Below are 18,995 nucleotides of genomic sequence, written 5' to 3' on the forward strand. Positions count from 1 at the left end.
GTGGATCAGCACACGTGTTTTTGAGACAATCTTTGCGGCAGAGAAGCCACCCAGATCCCGACAGGGGTCCGGTTTGCCCTGTCGGGACTTATTTTCCCAATAATGACCGGCGTTCTATACATTATCCCTTACTTAGCCTATCACCCGGAGAGAAGAAATACTCTTTTCTGGCTGGCGGGGTGGCTTTTAATTCTGAATAACGGGACACCTATGAAGTAGATCTGGTAAAAAAAGTAACCTGGTCTAATGATGTTGAGAATAGAATTCTCTGCTACTAGAGTTCTCTGACATAACACTTAAGTTAATTGGATAGCACTGTTACTGATCCTCTGACAGCAGCTGACTTTGGAGCAGGCCTGGCCCTGACCTGTCCTGTAACTGTCATTCTGGTCTGAAGGTCAATCTGGATTAGGGCCAGATCACCAAATGCACTGTATGTAAGTGGAAAAGTTTGGATAAACTCACATAGTAGCCTACTCATAGTACTCACATTAGTGTTATAATGTATTAACCCTTAAAGGAGGGAATGTTGGGAAATTAACATTCTAAAGAATATCTGGGTTCATTGAATTCAACATAGAATTTTAGAACCTTCAATTGTTGCGGAACTTAGAATGTTCAAAAACCTACACCTTTAAGGGTTAACAATGACCTGAAATTGCCTGTACTCTTGCATAGACTGAAACATTTGTCCTGCAATGTGTTTTTAACTTGTGTTTGCTCATGTGAATCTGTTTGTTTTTGTGATTCTGTTTGTTCCTGTGTGCTCTTGACCCCGCCTCTCACTGACTGCCTGAATTGTTCCCAGTTGTTTCCTTTCTTTTGTCCGTCCTCTCGATGAACTATTCTGTTGTGTCGTGTCTTTCTTCTGGTTTGTTTCTGCTTCACACTTCGGCTCTGAGAATTTTTTTTTTCATCGTTTTTGTAGTTGGGACTCTTGGACTCTAATGAGTTTTCAGCTTTAGCCACATCCTGTACCACAAAGTTGAATGGAACCCAGATACTGAACCTCTAGAAGCTGATTTACATGATGAAAGCAATAGGTGATTGCTCTCACATTACAGCAGCTCAGTCACATTACATACATTAAACAAGCACACACACACACACACACACACACACACACACACACGCACACACACACACACACACACACACACACCTAAACATACTGCATTGTTTAATTTCAGCTCCATTTCCACACCAACCAACACAAAAGTAATGTACCTAAGGATATATCCCCATGCCTGAGCTTGGATATTGCATTACTATGACATCAATGACAGACTTCCTTCATCAGCTGCCTCCATTGTTCTCATTCTCATTCAGTGAATGAACAACTAATCTGTAAGGTATTCCAACAAAGAATTCATCAATCTTATAGGGGCAGCACTGAGTTTCCATGGAGACTGTGAGACTAGCTAAAACAGACACTAATTAAATGCTGACATCAATGAGACCAATTTAGTTCTAATTTCGTAACGCTAGGCTGATGATGGTAGTGTGACTGTGACAATGAACTGCCTACCATGAGAGGGCGCTCTAGTATTAGTTTTACTTGTGATCAAGTCAGACAGCGCTCACATCCAAGAACTGAAAAATGACTCTAGCTCTGTTGATCTGTTTAGCTGTAAATAATTAATGATGAGCCTTGGGTAGAAACAGCTGACTGCACATTGGCTATTAAAGCCATAGAGTCATCCGATCACATAAGCCGTCATTGACCAAGAGTCACAATGTCCTGCCAGGTTACTTGGTGGGCCAAAAGTCACAATGTCCTGCCAGGTTCTTGATGGGCCAGACAATGGAGATTATAAATAATGAACAATTTTCTGGTGGGGAGCTTCTGACCTTGTTAATCAGCAATCTCAATTGGTTTAGCAGTGTGTCACCTCCTTAATCCTTCAGCTTGCTCCACAGCCCTATATGGCTTTAGACGGGAGGGATAGTTTTGGCCCTGTGGTAGGTCTATAATAAACCATTGCACATTATTGAGGGGGTAATAAAAATGGCAATGTAATTGCCTGGAGTTTCTGGCTGTGTCAAGCCAGTACTGCTGTGTTGACATTGTAAAGCCATCACACAATAAATAACTTACTGCTGCTGAAATATTTAATGGAGTCTTGGACTATGATAGCCTTAGGACCTCGTACAATATTTTAGCTGTAAACTATACCTGATTCTACAGAATTCAGATAATTTGTAGAAGTCAGTGTGTGCTGTAGTTAGCAGTGTATCACATTAGTTGGTGACCACCCTTGTCTAACCCTTTTGTTTCTAAGAAGCCTCAATATATACTGTACTTCATGCACTACTGGTATTCCATAAATATACCAACTATATAGGGATGCTAAATAAAACAAAATGTAAATGTATTCATATTATAATGAAAGATGTTGTTGAACCAACATGTTCCCATCCAGTTAACATTTAGTTACATTTTGTTACATTTCAGTAAAATTTACTGATTAGGAAACAAAAGCTTTGTATGTAAAGCATTTTCTGTTCAGACACAGAGAGGTATAGTATAATTAATCTGAGAACTGTTCTCTGGCATAAGTACCTTGTTAAGTTAAAACTAGATAGCAGTCACTCACTCCTGCACTGTTACTGACTCAAAGGCTAATCATGACAGCAGCAGGCACGATGAGGGATCACAGTACTAACAAATAAGCAGCTCATTCATATATACACAGAAATGCTAATCTACAAATCAATTTTGTATATGAGTTCAAATATATCATATAAAATATAAAATATATCATAGGTATGTATGATAATATATGCATAACGTTTTTATGCAATTTATGTAATTTATATATCCTTACAGACTCCTCACAGTATAATTCTGCTCATATGGTTGCTTATGTTGTAGCCATGCTGTGTTTCTATAAAACAGGTTGGTCCATAAGAAGGTCAAATTTGTTCATGGTAATCTTTCATAATCTTTGAATAAATTTCATCAATTAATCTGCCTGTGTCATGGACACATCAATACCATATGGAATGACCACTGGGGTGTAAACTGAGCAATTCAGTGCAGAACCCCTTGTGCTCTTTTTCCAGTGAAGGAATTTCCAAGAGGAAAATCGGTCACTGACATTATTTTATTATATCCCCTCACACAGAATGTATAGACACACTATATATATTCTATACTTTTAAAGCCTGTGGCGCTTAGGGACGTGTCTGGATGTAGGCGCACATCCTGAAATGAAGACACTTCATCGATCAAATGAGAAACCCCACACCCCTTATCGCCGTTCTGCTATGTCCCATAAGTTCTCTTATGGATGCATGTGCCATACGCTGCTGTTGCTAGGCTACCAGTCTCATCCAGTGGCATTCCTCGCCCTGTACACCACAGATGCTGAGGTGGTTGGTGGCAGACAAAGAAACCAGAGACAAACTTGAATATGATGGATCATTTTCATTTAATATAATTTCTACAGAAGAAGAATAACAGAGCACATTTACAAAATATACAATGATGGGTTGGTAGAGTTTTTTGGGAGCGTGCTAGGCTGTCAGTTCGAATAACAGCAGGAGTCTCAAAATCACAAAAAAAAAAAAAAAACAATCCTGAAGCCTCGTTTAGACTCACGTGTAGATCGACTGGCCTCCAGTGACACAAACCAAGGTGCTGGGGTGAAAGTTGAGAGGTCGTATTTGGTTCTGGCTATTTTTAGAACTGTGGTCATTTCTCCCAATAAAGGGATGACCGACCCGAAATAATGACCCCTCCTTCTCTCAGGCAAAGCCCCTTTTCTTCCATATAAGAAGCCCTTTATTATCGAGCGCTGTAAATTAGAGCAGAGCTAACCAATTCTTCTCTACAGGAGTGGTATTTAGATCCACAACTATACAATATATACAACAGTGTAACCCCTGAAAATTGGCTATACCTTGATCTATTCTCTAGGGTATAGACAAAATTACTTATAGCTCCCAAATTCCACCACACAAAAGATCACTGGCATTTCTCATATAAAGCATTTACTCATATACAATTTATATCTTTTAAATGTCATAGAGATATTTCATGTATGCCCAAATATAAAACAGCTTATTTTCCTTGTAATTGTAGCAATGACACTGAGTAACAAACACATGTTTCTAAAAGAGCCTGTCATAGGCTGGAAACTGGGAGAGGAATGAACTGCTAGTGTGATTTGGTAGAGTTGGAGGATTTTGTTGATGCTCATTGATGCATTAGAAGTGTGTTGTTTCCCCAGAGGGACTGTGGATGGCTGTGTACCGTGTTTGTGAGTGTCTTCAGTAGGATAATCTCCCAGCCTACTACAGGATTGTTTTGCATTATGTCTAGTTGTGTATGCATATATGACAGGAGATAGGTAATCATACTAACAGATCTGTTTCTACGGAGCATAGAGGAGAGCGACTGATAAAAAAACACACTGCATCGGATTTTTCGGAACTGTTTGGAGAAACTCAGTCGTTTGTAGCACTTCAAAAAGCAGAATGTCCTATGTCTTTCCAAGGATCCTTATGTCCCCTCAAAAGTGGTAACAATTCTAATCAGCCCATTCAATGACATTTGACAGTAAAAGCATTGCACATAAACAATATTCTTCACTCATCTCCTTAGTCATATTCCTCTACTTCTCTCTCCCCTTAGAAATGTCTCATTAAACTGAAACACTAAAGGGAATAAAGACAGCCAAAGGCCACGGTAAGTTTCTGCTCTCTCTCTAGTTATGTATTTATAAAAATAGATACAACAGTCTTTCTTTTTTCCACTCCTCAGTCTGACAAAGTCCTCGTAGCTTAGCTTTAGCGGACATTTTATGTCCATCGATGTGGTGGTTGCCCACGGAAAAGGTCCTTCAGTCTTGAGTGTTTGGAACATCAAACGTGGAGTGATAAGGTGCTAGTGGAGGCTTAGTCTCTGTAGAACACCTGGAGGAAGTCCACAGCCAACACACCTGTTCCTGTATTTTTTTTCTTTTCTTTTAAACGGGCTGGTCTGTTCAGTCGTCGTAGTGATACCATGAGTGGATTCAAATGTACAACCACTCATACACCTGCATGGACCAAGTCCGTTTACAGGTCACCAACTCAAGTCCTTCCTGAGGACTTTGTTTGTGTGTATGCGTGTTTGCGTGTGGGGTGGGTCTACATTGTGCTCAAGAGGTGTTGGGTGTGGGGTTTAGATAAGGAAGTAAGTAAGTAGTTCAGGAGTCTATGCGGAAGGCCAGCAGCTTGTCTGAGTGCAGGGTGTTCAGCGTGCGCAGGTCCGGTAGCCTCAGAAGGAGCTTGGGGAACAGCGAGCTGTCGTCAGGGCGACGACGGGTTACGAGCGCCCGCAGTGCACCAATCAGGCCTTCCTGGAGTTGCTCGACCGCTCCCACATCTGATATGCCTGCCCGGTCTGCATGACACACAGAGATGAGGAGATAATTAGTCAGGGGAACAATAGACTGCAAATAATTTCTGCACATTGTACTAAAGATGTATGTGTGTGTGCGTGTGCATGTGTGTGTGTGTGTGTGTGTGTGTGTGTGTGTGTGTGTGTGTGTGTGTGTGTGTGTGTGTAGCTGTCTGTGTGCGTACCTGCAGACAGCAGCACGACAGCCATAAAGAGGGCCATCTCGTCTGGCTCCAGGGCCATTGACGAGAGCTTCTCGCTGAACTCAAACATTGCATCCAGCAGAGAGCCCATGCCCAGGGCCCGCAGAGTGACCAGTGGGTATGTCTGCCCGTTCAGGAACGTCACGGTGCGCTCCTTAGCGTTGAACAGTGAGCAGAACCTTACCATTAGAACCTAAGGAGGGAACCCAGAGAATGTTTGGTTAGTGATCATTATTAACAGTCATTCACAGTGATCATTAACAGCACACACACACACACACACACACACACACACACACACACACACACACACACACACACACACACACACACACACACACAAACACACATTTTACCTGGAAAGTGCCTGCTTTGAGCAGCATGACCTGGTCATGCTGGCTGAGAGCCTGGAAGCTGGGGATGCTCTTGGCAAATTCCACCACCTCTTTGACCGCTGGGGTAAAGCACTGGGAGAAGGCCTCCCACACCTGCTGGCTAGAGCGCCCCGCGGGGGTCACTGGGCTCGCATTCAGGGGACACGCCTGTCAGGGGACAAAGGAAGTCAGAGTTAATCACTATCTGGGAAATGTATTTCTTAAGTCTTTGTATGCTTTGCTTGTTTCAATTATTCACTTGTCAGACTGTATTTACACACACACACACACACACACACACACACACACACACACACACACACACACACACACACATTTACACTCACTTACCAGCACTTTGGTTCCTCCACCCAACCTGAAAGGACAAGAGGTGGGTGCCTGTGTTTCGTTGATGGAGTGGCTGTTTTGATTGGCCTGGTAGTTCTGAGAGGCAGGGCAATGTTGACTCTGATTGGATGAGGCCGGGTGTGCGTAGTGACTGTTGTCGAGCGTGGCGTTCTCCCGGTGAGTGACAGGGCAGCGGGCGGGGCTGGGGTGGTACGCAGACGTGGTCTGGCGGTGGTAACTCTGATGCGGGGCATCGTGGGAGTGGGACTGCGGGTGGTTGCTGTCCTGCGACACACCGTTGCCGTGGAACCTGGCAGGGCTGACATTGTTGTTCATGTTGTTGTTGTTGTTGTTGTTGTTATTGATGACGGGCTTGACATCTTGCTCCTCACTTTTCACATAGATGTTGCAGTACGCCTGTGAGATAGACCCGATTGCTTCTTCGGATTGGCTCTGGTCAGGACTGGCCGGGGTCTCGGGGGGAGGGGAGCCGTCGATCTCCATGGAGGCCGACTCATTGAGACTGTTCATGTAGCTCTGCATCTCGTCCAGCAGCCTCTGTTTCTCCCGTTTAGGAATACGCCCAAAACGCACAGCTGAGGAAGACAGAGAAAGAGCAACACTTTAAGTAAATCAATTCCCAAGTAAATGAGACACTCACTGACCTATATAACAGAATCAATAGAGCTCTTCTTGCTCAACACACTTCAGGAGAAGACACTGGGCTCTTTGTGACGATTATGAATCAACCAGGAAGCATGACAACTGAGCCAAACAGTCTCGTAATCTTTTCCATTCTGCTGACCTATATGGCTGTAATCGGATCGTCATAAAAAAACAAACAAACTACTTCATATTGTTCTTTGCATTGATTTTGTCCAGTCATTGTAGTGCTATTCAGTTAAGGGGCATACCTAGCACTGAATATTCGATGGCTACTGGCTTATCGCATGTGACTCAGAGCCAAGGCAATCGATGCAAAAACTCCTCTAGGTCCGAATGAGCACAATCAGTTAGGAAGTGGGTCAGAGAGCTACACTACTAACACTTATGAGGCTCGGCTTGGGCTAAGGCTTGGCTGTGTGCAGGGCTTTGAATCATTATGGCACAGAGATGGGTGAAAGCCCCCTCATCCCTCCCTCCCTCGCATCCGCCTCCCCCATCTCTTACTTACCTTCCCTGCCCCCCCCCCTACACTCGCTCTCGACGGGTAGGTCTATTTATAGCTCTGTGCTACTTTGTGCTACGCACATACACCTTCCCACCACCAACACACACACACACAAACATGTGCAAACACACACACAAACACGTGGAAATGCACACCCACATGTTTAGTTAACACCCCCCACCCCCCCCACGGCTTTTTTGTTCTCTTCCCTTCTCTTCATCTACACATCCTTCATTTTCACTGTCTCTCTCTCTCTCTCTCTCTCTTTCTTGCTCTTTCACTTTCTCTCTCTCTCTCTCTTGCTCTTTCCCTCTTTCTCTCCCTCTCTCTCCAACTGAAACTGGGTCAGTGGGTGATCTAGCGGAGGTGATGTCGTGCATGTGTGGAATGAGTGAGTGAGTGAGTGAGTGAGTGAACGAGGGAATGGCAAGATGAGGGATGGAGTGACTGCTCAGCTGCCGGAGGAAGGGTTAAAGGAGTGCACAGGGGAGGCAGATATAATGATGGGGAGGGGGAGAAAGGTAGAGGGTGGAACACAGGGCAATTGGAGGTGACAGTTTTCAGAGGGCTTTGCCTGTGCACTTGCCCAGGGTAATGATTGCCTCAAACAACTGCCTGCTACTAGACCTGTCTAGAAAAGGACAGGTCATTAACTAAATGTGGGTCAACACATATTGTATTGAATTATGAATAGACATGGGTATGATACGCTGTTCTTTCAGCTGCATCTATAGAATGCCTTATGTTAAGATACAACCCTGTTCCGGGGATTGAATAAATGACCTAACATTTCTTATGATTTATGCTGTACATCATTACTTTCCATGGCCATCAGTGAAATATTGCTATATAATAATCTCTACTTCTAAAAGAAGCTTGTAGACTAGTTATCAACTAAAATTTCAACACAAACAATAGGAAGAGGAAATCAAAACAGGGGCACATATGCTGCACGATAAAATGAGAATATGATAAATTACATCGTCCATCGCTTTTTCTTTATTCTTTATAGGTCACCCAAATGTGTATGCTGGCTTGTGGATAAAACTATGATTTATTATCACCTACTTTGCTGTGATCCCAGGGGACTGCTGTGTCCTACAGGGACACTGCAGACATAGCGAACAGTACGGGTTGTGCTGGAGTTATGGCAGCTTGTGATATCGCAGCCTGTTAATGGTTTACATGGGCAGATTTGTATTGAAATTAAGCTCGAACTGTATCACAGTTTCAAACTGGGGAGGATGTTAATTAATTGCCTGATAGGAGTGTGAATGGGAGCCTGCGAGTGTGTTTAAAGCAAGGCAGGGGTGGGCGATCAGGTGCTTGGTTGTCCCCATTTCCCAAAATAAACCGTGTTCGCTGCAGTTTTCAGAGTGAATGATGACTTGTGGGACTTCCAGGCTCCTACTGTAATAAATCACTGTCTACCGGCAAGAGGAGAGAGGAGAGAGGAGAGAGGGAAACAGAGGGAGAGAGAGAAGGGTGGAAGGGGAAGACACAAGGGAAAGATGGGGGAGAAAGATAGTAGCGAGAGAGAGAGAGAGAGAGAGAGAGAGAGAGAGAGAAGGCATAGATGGAGAAGGGAGGATGGCATGAGCAATGGAGAAGGAGGAGGATGTGGAATTGAGGAAGCTTGTTGTGAATCAGGTCACTACATGACAAAAGACTCTTCCCCGTGTCCTGGTTTAGCTTCTGCCCACAGTACGCCTCTTTTCTCAGCATCTGAATCGTCTTGCGGAAAGACTCTAAAATACGTGCCCCTCACAGAAAAAAATGCTTCTGACCTCTATTCAAGTTCCGTGTGGTTATATAGTTTGCATGTATTATGTAGTGTGATGAATTCATAAAGTTCTGCAATGTAGATGACTTTTGTACAGGTAGTGTGTATGGTGTTTGCATAATGCATGCTACTATATTAAGAAGGCATTGGACTACATGTCATTATAGCCTTCTTACAGTCTTACCTACAACACTATTAGAGCTACTACCGAATATAATGAACTGTAATCAATATGACACTGATGTATGACTCTGTTATTGCTAATGATATTTTCTCTGGCTAATGCCATAGTCCATGGAGATCGACTTTCATTGAATTCAATACAGCAATGCAGCCAAAAGAAATGGCCAGATCAGAGGTCACTGCTTGGGCTCAAAGCCTTCTTGAAATCACTGTATGTGTGTGTGTGTGTGTGTGTGTGTGTGTGTGTGTGTGTGTATGCATTTGTGAGTCCACTGTGTGCTCTTACCATCTCTGGACATGCCCACAGACAGGCACTTCTTGAAGCGGCAGTGCTGGCAGCGGTTGCGGTTCATGCGCATGATCAGACAGTTCTCATTCTTCACGCACATCTTGTAGTGGATGTTCTGCTGGATGCTCCGGCGGAAGAAACCCTGGAGGAAAGAGAAAGCAATGTTTGTGATGGATGGATAAACAGATTTAAAGATAGAGAGACAGAAAGGTGGGAGAGAGACAGAGAGAGAGAGAGAGCGAGAGAGAGAGAGAGAGAGAGAGAGAGAGTGAGAGAGGATGTTTAGGTGTCTGTGCATGTGTCTGTATTCGTAATAGGCGTGTGCTGGTTCTTACCTTACAGCCTTCACATGCATGGACACCGTAATGAAATCCTGATGCAATGTCGCCACATACTTTACACAGAAGAACCATCCCTCCTGTCTCTAACAAAGAGACAATAGGAGAGAGAGAGAGAGAGAAGGAGGCAAGAGAGAGATAGAGAGAAGGAAGTTACATTCATGCTTAACAAAAGTTTGTAAAGGAAGATTTAAACAATGCTCAATTTGGGTCATTTCAATGTGCTCTTTAACAACCAAGCCATCAGTCTTAGTCTTACTTAACTTCCTCATTTACTGAATATTTGGCAATGCAGCTATCTGTTTAGCTGTTAGTCATTCAGGGTTGCAACCTACATTTCAATATCATGATGGAAAAAAATAGATGTCAAATTCAAAGTCAAGCTTACTTGTAAAAGTCCCAGTGAAGCCATACGGTCTCTTAGCCACCATGGGGTGAGAGTAGGACTGCTGACCTCCAGAGGTCATAGTAGGGGTCACCGCCGTGGCAACGGAGGCGCTGCTGACCTCCGGGAACTGAAAGACCAGTCTGGCTGAGGTAGGGGTGCCCACTCCTGAGCTGTCATTGTTGGTGGCACTGCTGGCATTGGAGCCATTGCTAATGCAACCACTGCCAGCGCCAGCTCTTTGCTTCAGGGCCCCGATCTCAGTGAAGGAAACTTCTTCAGGGGAGGAGGGCTGGGAATGGGAGGAAGGCGACTGCGTCTGGTACCCACTGGAGGGGCTGCCGGGGCTGCCAGGACTGGGGCTGGCACTGCCTGTTGACCCAGCATATAAGATGACACTTCCACCTGAGAGAGAGGCATTGGGAAAAGGAAAGACCACTGTTTAACAGGCAGTTTCAGAAAATATTACAACCCGAGAATGTCTACATGTAGATCTCAATTGTATCATGGGCATCTGATCCCTAGGAATAGAAACTTTCTGGTGGGGGGTTTAGGTTTTGAGAAGGACTTCCATTCATCTGGCATATATTAATTCTCAAGATCAATGAATGAAATATGGGTATGAGTAAGGTTAGATGTGCCATCTAACAGACCCATCTGAAGATCCATCCATTTCTTTTTCATACAGATTCTATATCCAACACTGGGGAAGCACAGCTGCACCTATAATATATTCCACTTAATTCTCATCATTATTAGAATGTACAAACGATGAAGGTCTGTATCCCTGTCAGAACTATCAGTGTTTATCTGAGACTAACCAGTCCGGGCTGAGTATATTGAGATGACATCCTTCACACCCCCACACATAGCAGAGTTCGGTGGAATGATGAACAAAGCTATACCATGTTTGTTGGCGTGTTTTCATGTGCTTTCCATCTGGCACTCAAAACATAGCCTTGACCGGGTTTCTGGTCAGAGTCTCAAGTGCCATCATGAATGATGCATTGACAGTGGAGTGGATAGGAGAGGCATTTAGTTAGGCTGTTTACCTTTAGAACCAACCTACTTTTTAACACTGTCACAACGATAAATACTGTATATCAAAGATACAGCCTACAAACAACGAAATTGCACCAGCTACCTCTAAATAATGTCGCAATAATGTCTCGAAATGAAATTATGTCTTAAATGGTAGCCTGTTACAACATGAGGCTACACCTTTCCACCCCGCCTATCATTATTGAGAGAACAAACTGTTCGAAAACAACTTGGAAACTTGGAATCTCGGAAATCCCTTATTACATGCATCGCATGTGTTTATACTCCTCCTTCCCGCCCCTTTCCCTCTCTCTCTCTACTCTGTGCCCGCGCGCATCTGATCTATTCATGTGTCGTGCGAGAGCTGAGCGACAGGCTCACGTGTACGCGGAGCCGAGCCAGCTGCCGCCTCGATTACACTAGCCAGCCCCCGCTTCCCCTGGCGGCGCGCCTAGAACTCGCTCCAAAACTGCCAGCCACCTGACCGTCGCCTCACATGGACTCCTAACACAGTTAACGCCCCAGCTCACAAGGCTCTTTCCGCAGTCCCGTGTAGACAACAGCCGCAGTATTTAGAAAAAAAAAAAGACGCGCGCGCATAAACACGCACACACACGCGCGCGCGTACACACACACACACAGCCAGCTTGATGATCACGTTTAAAAAGGGCTTTAAAATGGTAACCGGAGGGGGGAGTCGAATACCGTGTGTGTACTCTTTGGCATTTGGACTGAGTCACCGGAAACTAAGTGGGCGAGCGAGAACGTGAACAGTCACGTTTGCTCAACATACGATGTTGTTTTGTTTCGTTCTTATCCCTTAGGGGAAGTCATAAAAATGTAGCAGTAAAATGCGATGTACTTCTCATTGAAAAACTTGTACCAGACTAGCCTACTTGGCTTTTTGCAGCTGAGCAAATAAATGTTAGCTTTGTATTAGCCTGCTACAGACACCAGAGGAACATTAAAATCAGGGTCTGATATGATGACCATATGTAGCCCATTTCCAGGAACCTGTTATGCATAGTATGCATTGCTATGCTTTTTTCAGCAGGCTTATTTTATATATTTACACATAACAGTTATTGTGCAAATCCCAATAAACAAAGGCAACACAACTGCCTTGCCAACATCTCATTTGAGTTGAGATTATGGAATAGGCTGACATGTGGTGTGTGTGTGTGTGTGTGTGTGTGTTTGCATGCATTCAAGTGCGTGCAGGACCTTGACAGTGCTCATGCTGAAAGCAACAGTGGGCGTCTGTAGCAGCCTTCCTGTGTGTCTCCCCCTCGCAGACACGTGCGCTGATCCCCGTTAAGCCCAAGTGTGTTTGTAATTCTTCAGGCAGCACGTGTCACCTACTGCAGTGCATTTTGGGTCATGATGTTAGCATGTGGCAAGTCTGACATGCCGCACTGCCCTCCCTCTCCCGCCTACCCACCACACCCAACTACTCACACACATCCTGTCTGCCTATCACTCTCAAGTTCATCTGAGTCACAGTCTTTAAGCTGTTTGCACTGTTGCCTTGCTGTGTGCTGAGGGAGACTCCAACCCTTGCCCTTCTCAGAAGCTAAGGCTTTTCCTGCAACCACACAATATGAGGCTCTCTCTATCTCTTGCTCTCTTGATCTCTCTCTCTATTGACCCCACTACAGCTATGCAGGAATACATTAAAAGGTGTGAGTTTTATAACATTCTAACAAAATATTCTATTCCATTTCCACAAAAAAATCAAGGTTCTAAAATCCCATGTTCAATTCAATGAACACAGATATTCTTTAGAACGTTCATATTCCATCATTCCCATCTCACCGGTGTGAGGATACTCTGTTAATAAGTGCCTCTATGTTTTTGCGAGAGGAAATATAGATTTTCACACTTTATTGAATACTTAGAAGTGGCAGCCCTATAATCAATCTCACATGCTTGTTTCTTAATAAGCCATTAAACGACTGGCTGTTTCACCACCATGCTACATTACTCCCAGGAGAGCTACACGGTGCATATTGCCTTTTATGACAATACCACATGTTTACCATAAGCTGACATGGATACTGAATACCTATATATAAACCTACATCATGCAAAATTCTCCAGTCCCCTGTCAGTAATACTTATGTGATCCCAATACATTGCAACTTGCACATGCAATATGGGGGGTGGGAGGGGGAGGGGGGCAGCAATTGTCATCCTGCTTTTACAAACACAAGTAATTATTTTCCGAAAAAAACTACCATAACTTTGATGAGAGGATAATGAATTTTATTGATATTACCAAATCTCAACCTACATGTTTTAGTAAATTATGCCAATTGAGCTGCAATTATCACTTCAGCACCATGGTCAGCATCATGCAGGAACTTTTCATGGAGTAGGAATTGTCATCAGACTTTAAAGACCAGATGGACCTGGCCTTAGAGATAGCTTTCTTCACAGATGTCACACCGTGTCAATAAGCACCCACTTATAAAGCATCACGGATGTTTACAGTCACAACCTTTCCAAATACAAACATGCTCTCCTTTTCTTTTATTGAATAGCCAATTGCACACACAATGCCTGGCAGTGAATGGCATGGCAGGGAGGATAGTTGTGTGGATGAGCTTCTCTCTTCTACTCTAGTCATGCAAACATTGAGGTCAGTTGGTTTCCAGCCACAGCAGTAGTCAGCAGAAAGGACCCAGGCGTGGCTCATGGCTGGCTTGAAAATCAACCCGTGCAAGCCCTAATCTGTCAATGACCACAGGGCAGTCCAACAACGTGAGCACTCTTCAGTTTCTCACTACACTGACGGCCCCATCTCCCAAAATCACACACACACATTTTGTCACAGTCTGGCTGCCCGACAGAAAGAGGAAGGCAGAATGAGGGAGAAAGATAAGCTCATTCCCAAATCCCCTTTCTCACACATATCAGTTGATTCAACTGTTTCCCACAGGGCTGTGCTGTGTGGTTAGGTTACATTAACATCAGATCCAATAGGAGAGATGATCAATATGAGAAAATAACAATTACATCCTTGAATGTCCAAATCAATAAATGTTAAGATAACATACATATTTGTAGGAATTAATTGGTGGCATTGTATGTGGATCAATATGTAGGCTATTCTGTGACAGATAAATGCCTACTGTCAGTCTATCACTGAGTTCCAGAATTACTAATACAATTTAGCAGGTAAGTCTCCATTTTGCCTTCTCAAGTATTATGAATAATGATAAATATGGCTATGGAACACCGTCCAATTTGTGGGCGATAAATCCTATTTGTGGAGGGAAATGGCCTTCGAAGGCTAGAATTTATGTACTGGATCAAAATGCACATAATAATATGAGTCAGGCTGCTCTTTTCCTCTACAAAGATGCTTGAAGAATGTCAGTGTCTTGGCAGAACTGCACTCTGTGAAGCTGGGAAAGTAGGTCAGTTGTATGTCTTGGGGCATACCTTATTATGCGCCGAACAATATACTACTGCCAAAGAATTGTGAGCGTCACTAACAATGGTCTAATTTATTTTCATTTATTTAGTCATTTCTTACCTATCTTAAGTCTCACCTCTATACCCTTAGAAATAAAGTGAGTATTTTGTCTCATCTGAGCGATGAGTTTACATTTTAGAACATCATCAGTGTTCTTTCCTGATATATTTGCGCTTTCTCCAGGGCGCTTGTCAACTTCCATAGCAGGAGCTATTTAATTCGCCTGCCAAAGGTGAAAAAGGTAAGCGCTGATTGTACACGGTTATTTTAAGGCACGGATAGCCAATCTGTTTTCTTTAGACTATGGTGTGAAGGGAATAGTCAAACCAAGCTGTCGAGTGACAATTAACTTTCGTGTGAATATGCTTGTTTCGTTGCTATCTGAGACAGAATTGGCTAATTCGCTAATGGGTGCTAATCGCAAAGTCGCTTTCGGATAAAATGGCATCACGTTGCGCTCACTGTAGAGAAAGAATAGGGTAATTCGATGCTATAAAACCCATGACCTACTGACCAATCTCGCGCCGCTGGCTGAACCAAAACAGTACTCCCCAGAATATCAACGAGGGAGAGGGAAAAAGAACGAGAAATGGGGAGGGTGGTAGGGGGTGTGTGCCTGCCTGGGAAATCACGCGCGGCACGTGGCTGCTGGAGCCTGTCCACGTGAGGGAGACTCGAGGCAGCGAAGGAGATGGGCAGTCGGGAGTGCTCAGTACTTCGTGCCCATCGCTATCGAGTCTGTTGCCATGCAAAAACAGTCTCTGAGCTCAGCATGAACCAGAAGGTTGGATTAAAATAACTAGTGCGGCTGCACGTGTGAACGCCACAATGTCCATGTCTATGACTGCCCCTGACTGCAATTGTATCATATTGCTTTTCTAATGCTGCTAAATCTTAGGTGAGATTGAGAAGGGCCAAGTATTTTTTCGCTTGTCACACTTATTGGCGTCGATGAATTGACAACAGCGAGCGTACACAGCTAATGTGATGTCACATCCTCAACCATTTGGGTCAGGCTTCCGCACGAGTTAGGACCATCACCATGCAGTTTGTTTGAGCACCTACTTACATTTGTAACAGTGACCAATAAGACATGTGACAAGCCTAGAAACCAATGACTCTCAGTCCTTGACTGCATTTCGACCACCCCAATTTATGTCTATAACTGGTGAAACGAAATGCAGCCTACTGGTGTTATACAAATTAGTAATGCCATTCATCAAAATCTAAGCAGATTTTCACTGGTAAGTGCTGTCTTTACCATGAAGGCCTAATAGCTGGGACTGGAGTGTATGAGTGAGGCAGTTTAACCTAGAATAAATCCTTCATAGACCTCTGTGGTAGGGCAACCATGTTCCCATTAGTTTAAGAGCAGGCAACCATGGCAACCATGTTCCCATTAGTTTAAGAGCAGGTAGGTCGTCTCATGTAGCCTACTACCCAGAGTGCCCTTGGACATACAGATTGTTCACAAAATAATCTGAGTTAAAAAAAAAAATTATTGAAGGGTTTGTAAGTTCCATAATAAATTATTAGGAACTACAAGTCATGCCTTAGCCTATATTTGAGTCACCAAGGCGTTTTTTCCACTATGCACGTGAAACGTGTAAACCTATTCATTAACTAGCCAGACTACAAACCAAAATGTTTGTCAAGGTTTCTGCACATGTTTGAGGTGGGCATGTGAAGTCCTTGACATTGCCTGGTCACACGTGTTGGGAAAGAATGGACAGTGAGTCAGAGTTTATGACTCCGATTAGTAGACTATGGAACAAGAGTCACCGGTCAGGGAGCGTGACTTGGTGCATTAGTCGTCAGAATGAAAACGCAAGGTCTTGCCGAGGTCGCGCCCAGGGAAACACCTTACAGTAGTGGCTTTATTGACGCTCCCTTTACCCGCCCTCCCTTCGACCCGCCCTCTAATCGCCACACTCCCGCCCCACCCGCCTCTCTCACACTGACACCCATATGCTGAAACTGAGAATACATCCGACAATACAGTAATTCACAAAAGTTACGGATTTTTCTAGGACACTTACAAAGTCATCGAAACAATATGCTACATGTCCCTACAGAAATAAGAGTCTTTGAGATAGCACTCGGTAGTACGTTGAAAAAGTTGCAGTGTGCTTGAGTTTAACTGTTTCCCTTGTAGCGGAGTTCCCGAGTGCACAAACACGCGAGTAGGGAGGTGGAACATATTTACACGTGAGAATGTTTATGTGTAGCCAAAGCAGGAAGTCGCTGCCAGATCAGTCGCAGCAAACAGCACAAAGATCTTACAAGCGCAGCTTGATATTCAACTCGCTCTACGACTTTCAAATTATTCACATTTAGTCTAGGCTAGGCTTTCCACACAAAAGTGACAATGAAAGCTTAGTGTCTCGTCTGTTTCAGACCCAGTAATTAGATACATAACACCTTTATTATTATATTATTATAACGCTATTGTTATCTTGGTTGCGACATATTTCGAACCTCCGGTTTGCGAAAGTAGCCTTACAGTCGGATATCGTGTCCCCTAGTAACTTCTTATGACTGCCCGCGACGATATCATAAGGCTACAATGTAGCTTGTGCTCCCCCATCTACGGACTGTAAGGGTGCGAACCCATCCACAATGAAATTGACATTTTTTTAGGTGGCTAATTACGGCGAAATGGTAGGCAGGTTACGATATATGTCGCTGATATGCCACAACTCTTAGTTTTTACACTATTACATTTTTTTTATAGCCCATTGAAAGTAGCCCAAACATAATCAGCCTGCTCTAACAATCTCTCATGTCAACTGTAATCAGAAGACTATCAACTTGCACAATATTAATCAAATATGAAAACAGCAAATGACAAAATGTTTTTCATTACAACACTTATTAAATATAATTGTTTTACTAATTGATATTACCATTTAATAGCATGCTGTCTACTGCTTAGCAACAGTAAGCTACATTGGTCTCAAACAGTGACACTTATAACATTAGATCATTTGGCTGTTCATCCATGGACACGTAAAATATGCAACAAAAGTAAATGTGTTGCCCAAAAGAGACACTCACCTGGACTGTTATCCATTGTAGCGATGCTTCCTTGACTTGGTTGAGAATGAGGAAAAGTGACCCTGTATTAGTTGTCCCTCTGCATCAATAAAAGCTGGCGTCAGGTTAGATGAAAGCGTAATGTCTACCCGCGTTTCCAGAGAAGGCAGGATATAACCAATAAACGCCGTAACATAGGGGTCGTGTCAACCCTTCAAGAATAAAAAAAAATAGCTAAAGAGCAACTGTGCTCAAATTGGAGAAAATTGCCGACAGGCAGAAGTAATTGTCAGTGCCCCACAGATGAGGGGGGTACGACAGAACGTTCTTAGCCTGCTTCGCCTGATGTCTAACTTGGCTGAGTTGTCCTGAACAGGATGTGTGAGGTACAGTAGAGGTAGGATCTGGTGGGGGAGAAAGACAATCCAAAGAATTTCAGCACAGGTGCTAGTGAAGTCACAACACTATGTGGAAGTAGTTTAAGAGACGCACGCCCATTAATAGGTGCTCACACTGTAGCAGCACGTTTTCAGGTGCTTTAAAAATGTGACTGCCTATGTCCTCTATTTTTTTTCTCTTTCTCACTACCCTTGTCCTTTCAACCTCAGTTGTTTTTGTTTTTGTATGCCAAGGATTACACACTTGCACACACCCTCTCAGGCTCTCAGTCTCTTTCTGTCACGCTCCTCCAGCGAATAACATCAACCTTTTCACTTCGCAGCCTCTCGCTTTATTCTCTCTCACGTTTTCATTGGTGGATGGTTAGCGTGAAAGGAGGCGAGGCAGTTGGACTGATTTGACATTGGAATGTTTCGCTCGAGTCCCGCTGCATGTGCATGCAGCATGTGAGTCGCGAAGACCGCTGCCCTACTGACACACATTTTATGCAAATACACGGGGCTCACGATGAGAAGGGGAGGAGTGAAGGGCCAGAGCACATGGAGTAGAGGCGGAGCTCACCGTGACTGCCTCCA

The 18,995-nt window shown here is 43.8% G+C and overlaps 1 protein-coding gene across 1 annotated transcript; it reads right to left on the minus strand.

Annotated features, from left to right (window-relative positions):
- Window positions 1-3,415: 3,415 nt before the first annotated feature.
- On the minus strand, window positions 3,416-18,721 carry nr1d4b (nuclear receptor subfamily 1, group D, member 4b). Its single transcript, XM_076267650.1, has 8 exons — window positions 18,043-18,721; window positions 10,467-10,868; window positions 10,076-10,164; window positions 9,738-9,882; window positions 6,318-6,910; window positions 5,949-6,134; window positions 5,575-5,785; window positions 3,416-5,392 (listed from the first exon to the last, which is right to left on the minus strand). The coding sequence occupies exons 1-8, from the start codon at window positions 18,056-18,058 to the stop codon at window positions 5,196-5,198; spliced, it is 1,839 nt and encodes a 612-aa protein (XP_076123765.1). The 5' UTR covers window positions 18,059-18,721; the 3' UTR covers window positions 3,416-5,195.
- Window positions 18,722-18,995: the final 274 nt, after the last annotated feature.

The sequence above is a fragment of the Alosa pseudoharengus genome, unplaced genomic scaffold (assembly GCF_046254945.1).
Source record: "Alosa pseudoharengus isolate Yale_2024_CS ecotype anadromous, Long Island Sound unplaced genomic scaffold, YU_APseudo_1.1 YU_APseudo_1.1_scf_5, whole genome shotgun sequence".
Classification (NCBI taxonomy): Eukaryota; Metazoa; Chordata; class Actinopteri; order Clupeiformes; family Clupeidae; genus Alosa; species Alosa pseudoharengus.

What these genes read in the sequence shown, in the direction of transcription:
- nr1d4b (XM_076267650.1), bottom strand. An exon ending in TCAAAGCAGGCACTTTCCAG is followed by an intron (nt 5,786 to 5,948) that starts GTAAAATGTGTG and finishes TTCCCTCCTTAG; the next exon opens with GTTCTAATGGTAAGGTTCTG. An exon ending in TGTCGTGCTGCTGTCTGCAG is followed by an intron (nt 5,393 to 5,574) that starts GTACGCACACAG and finishes TGTGTCATGCAG; the next exon opens with ACCGGGCAGGCATATCAGAT.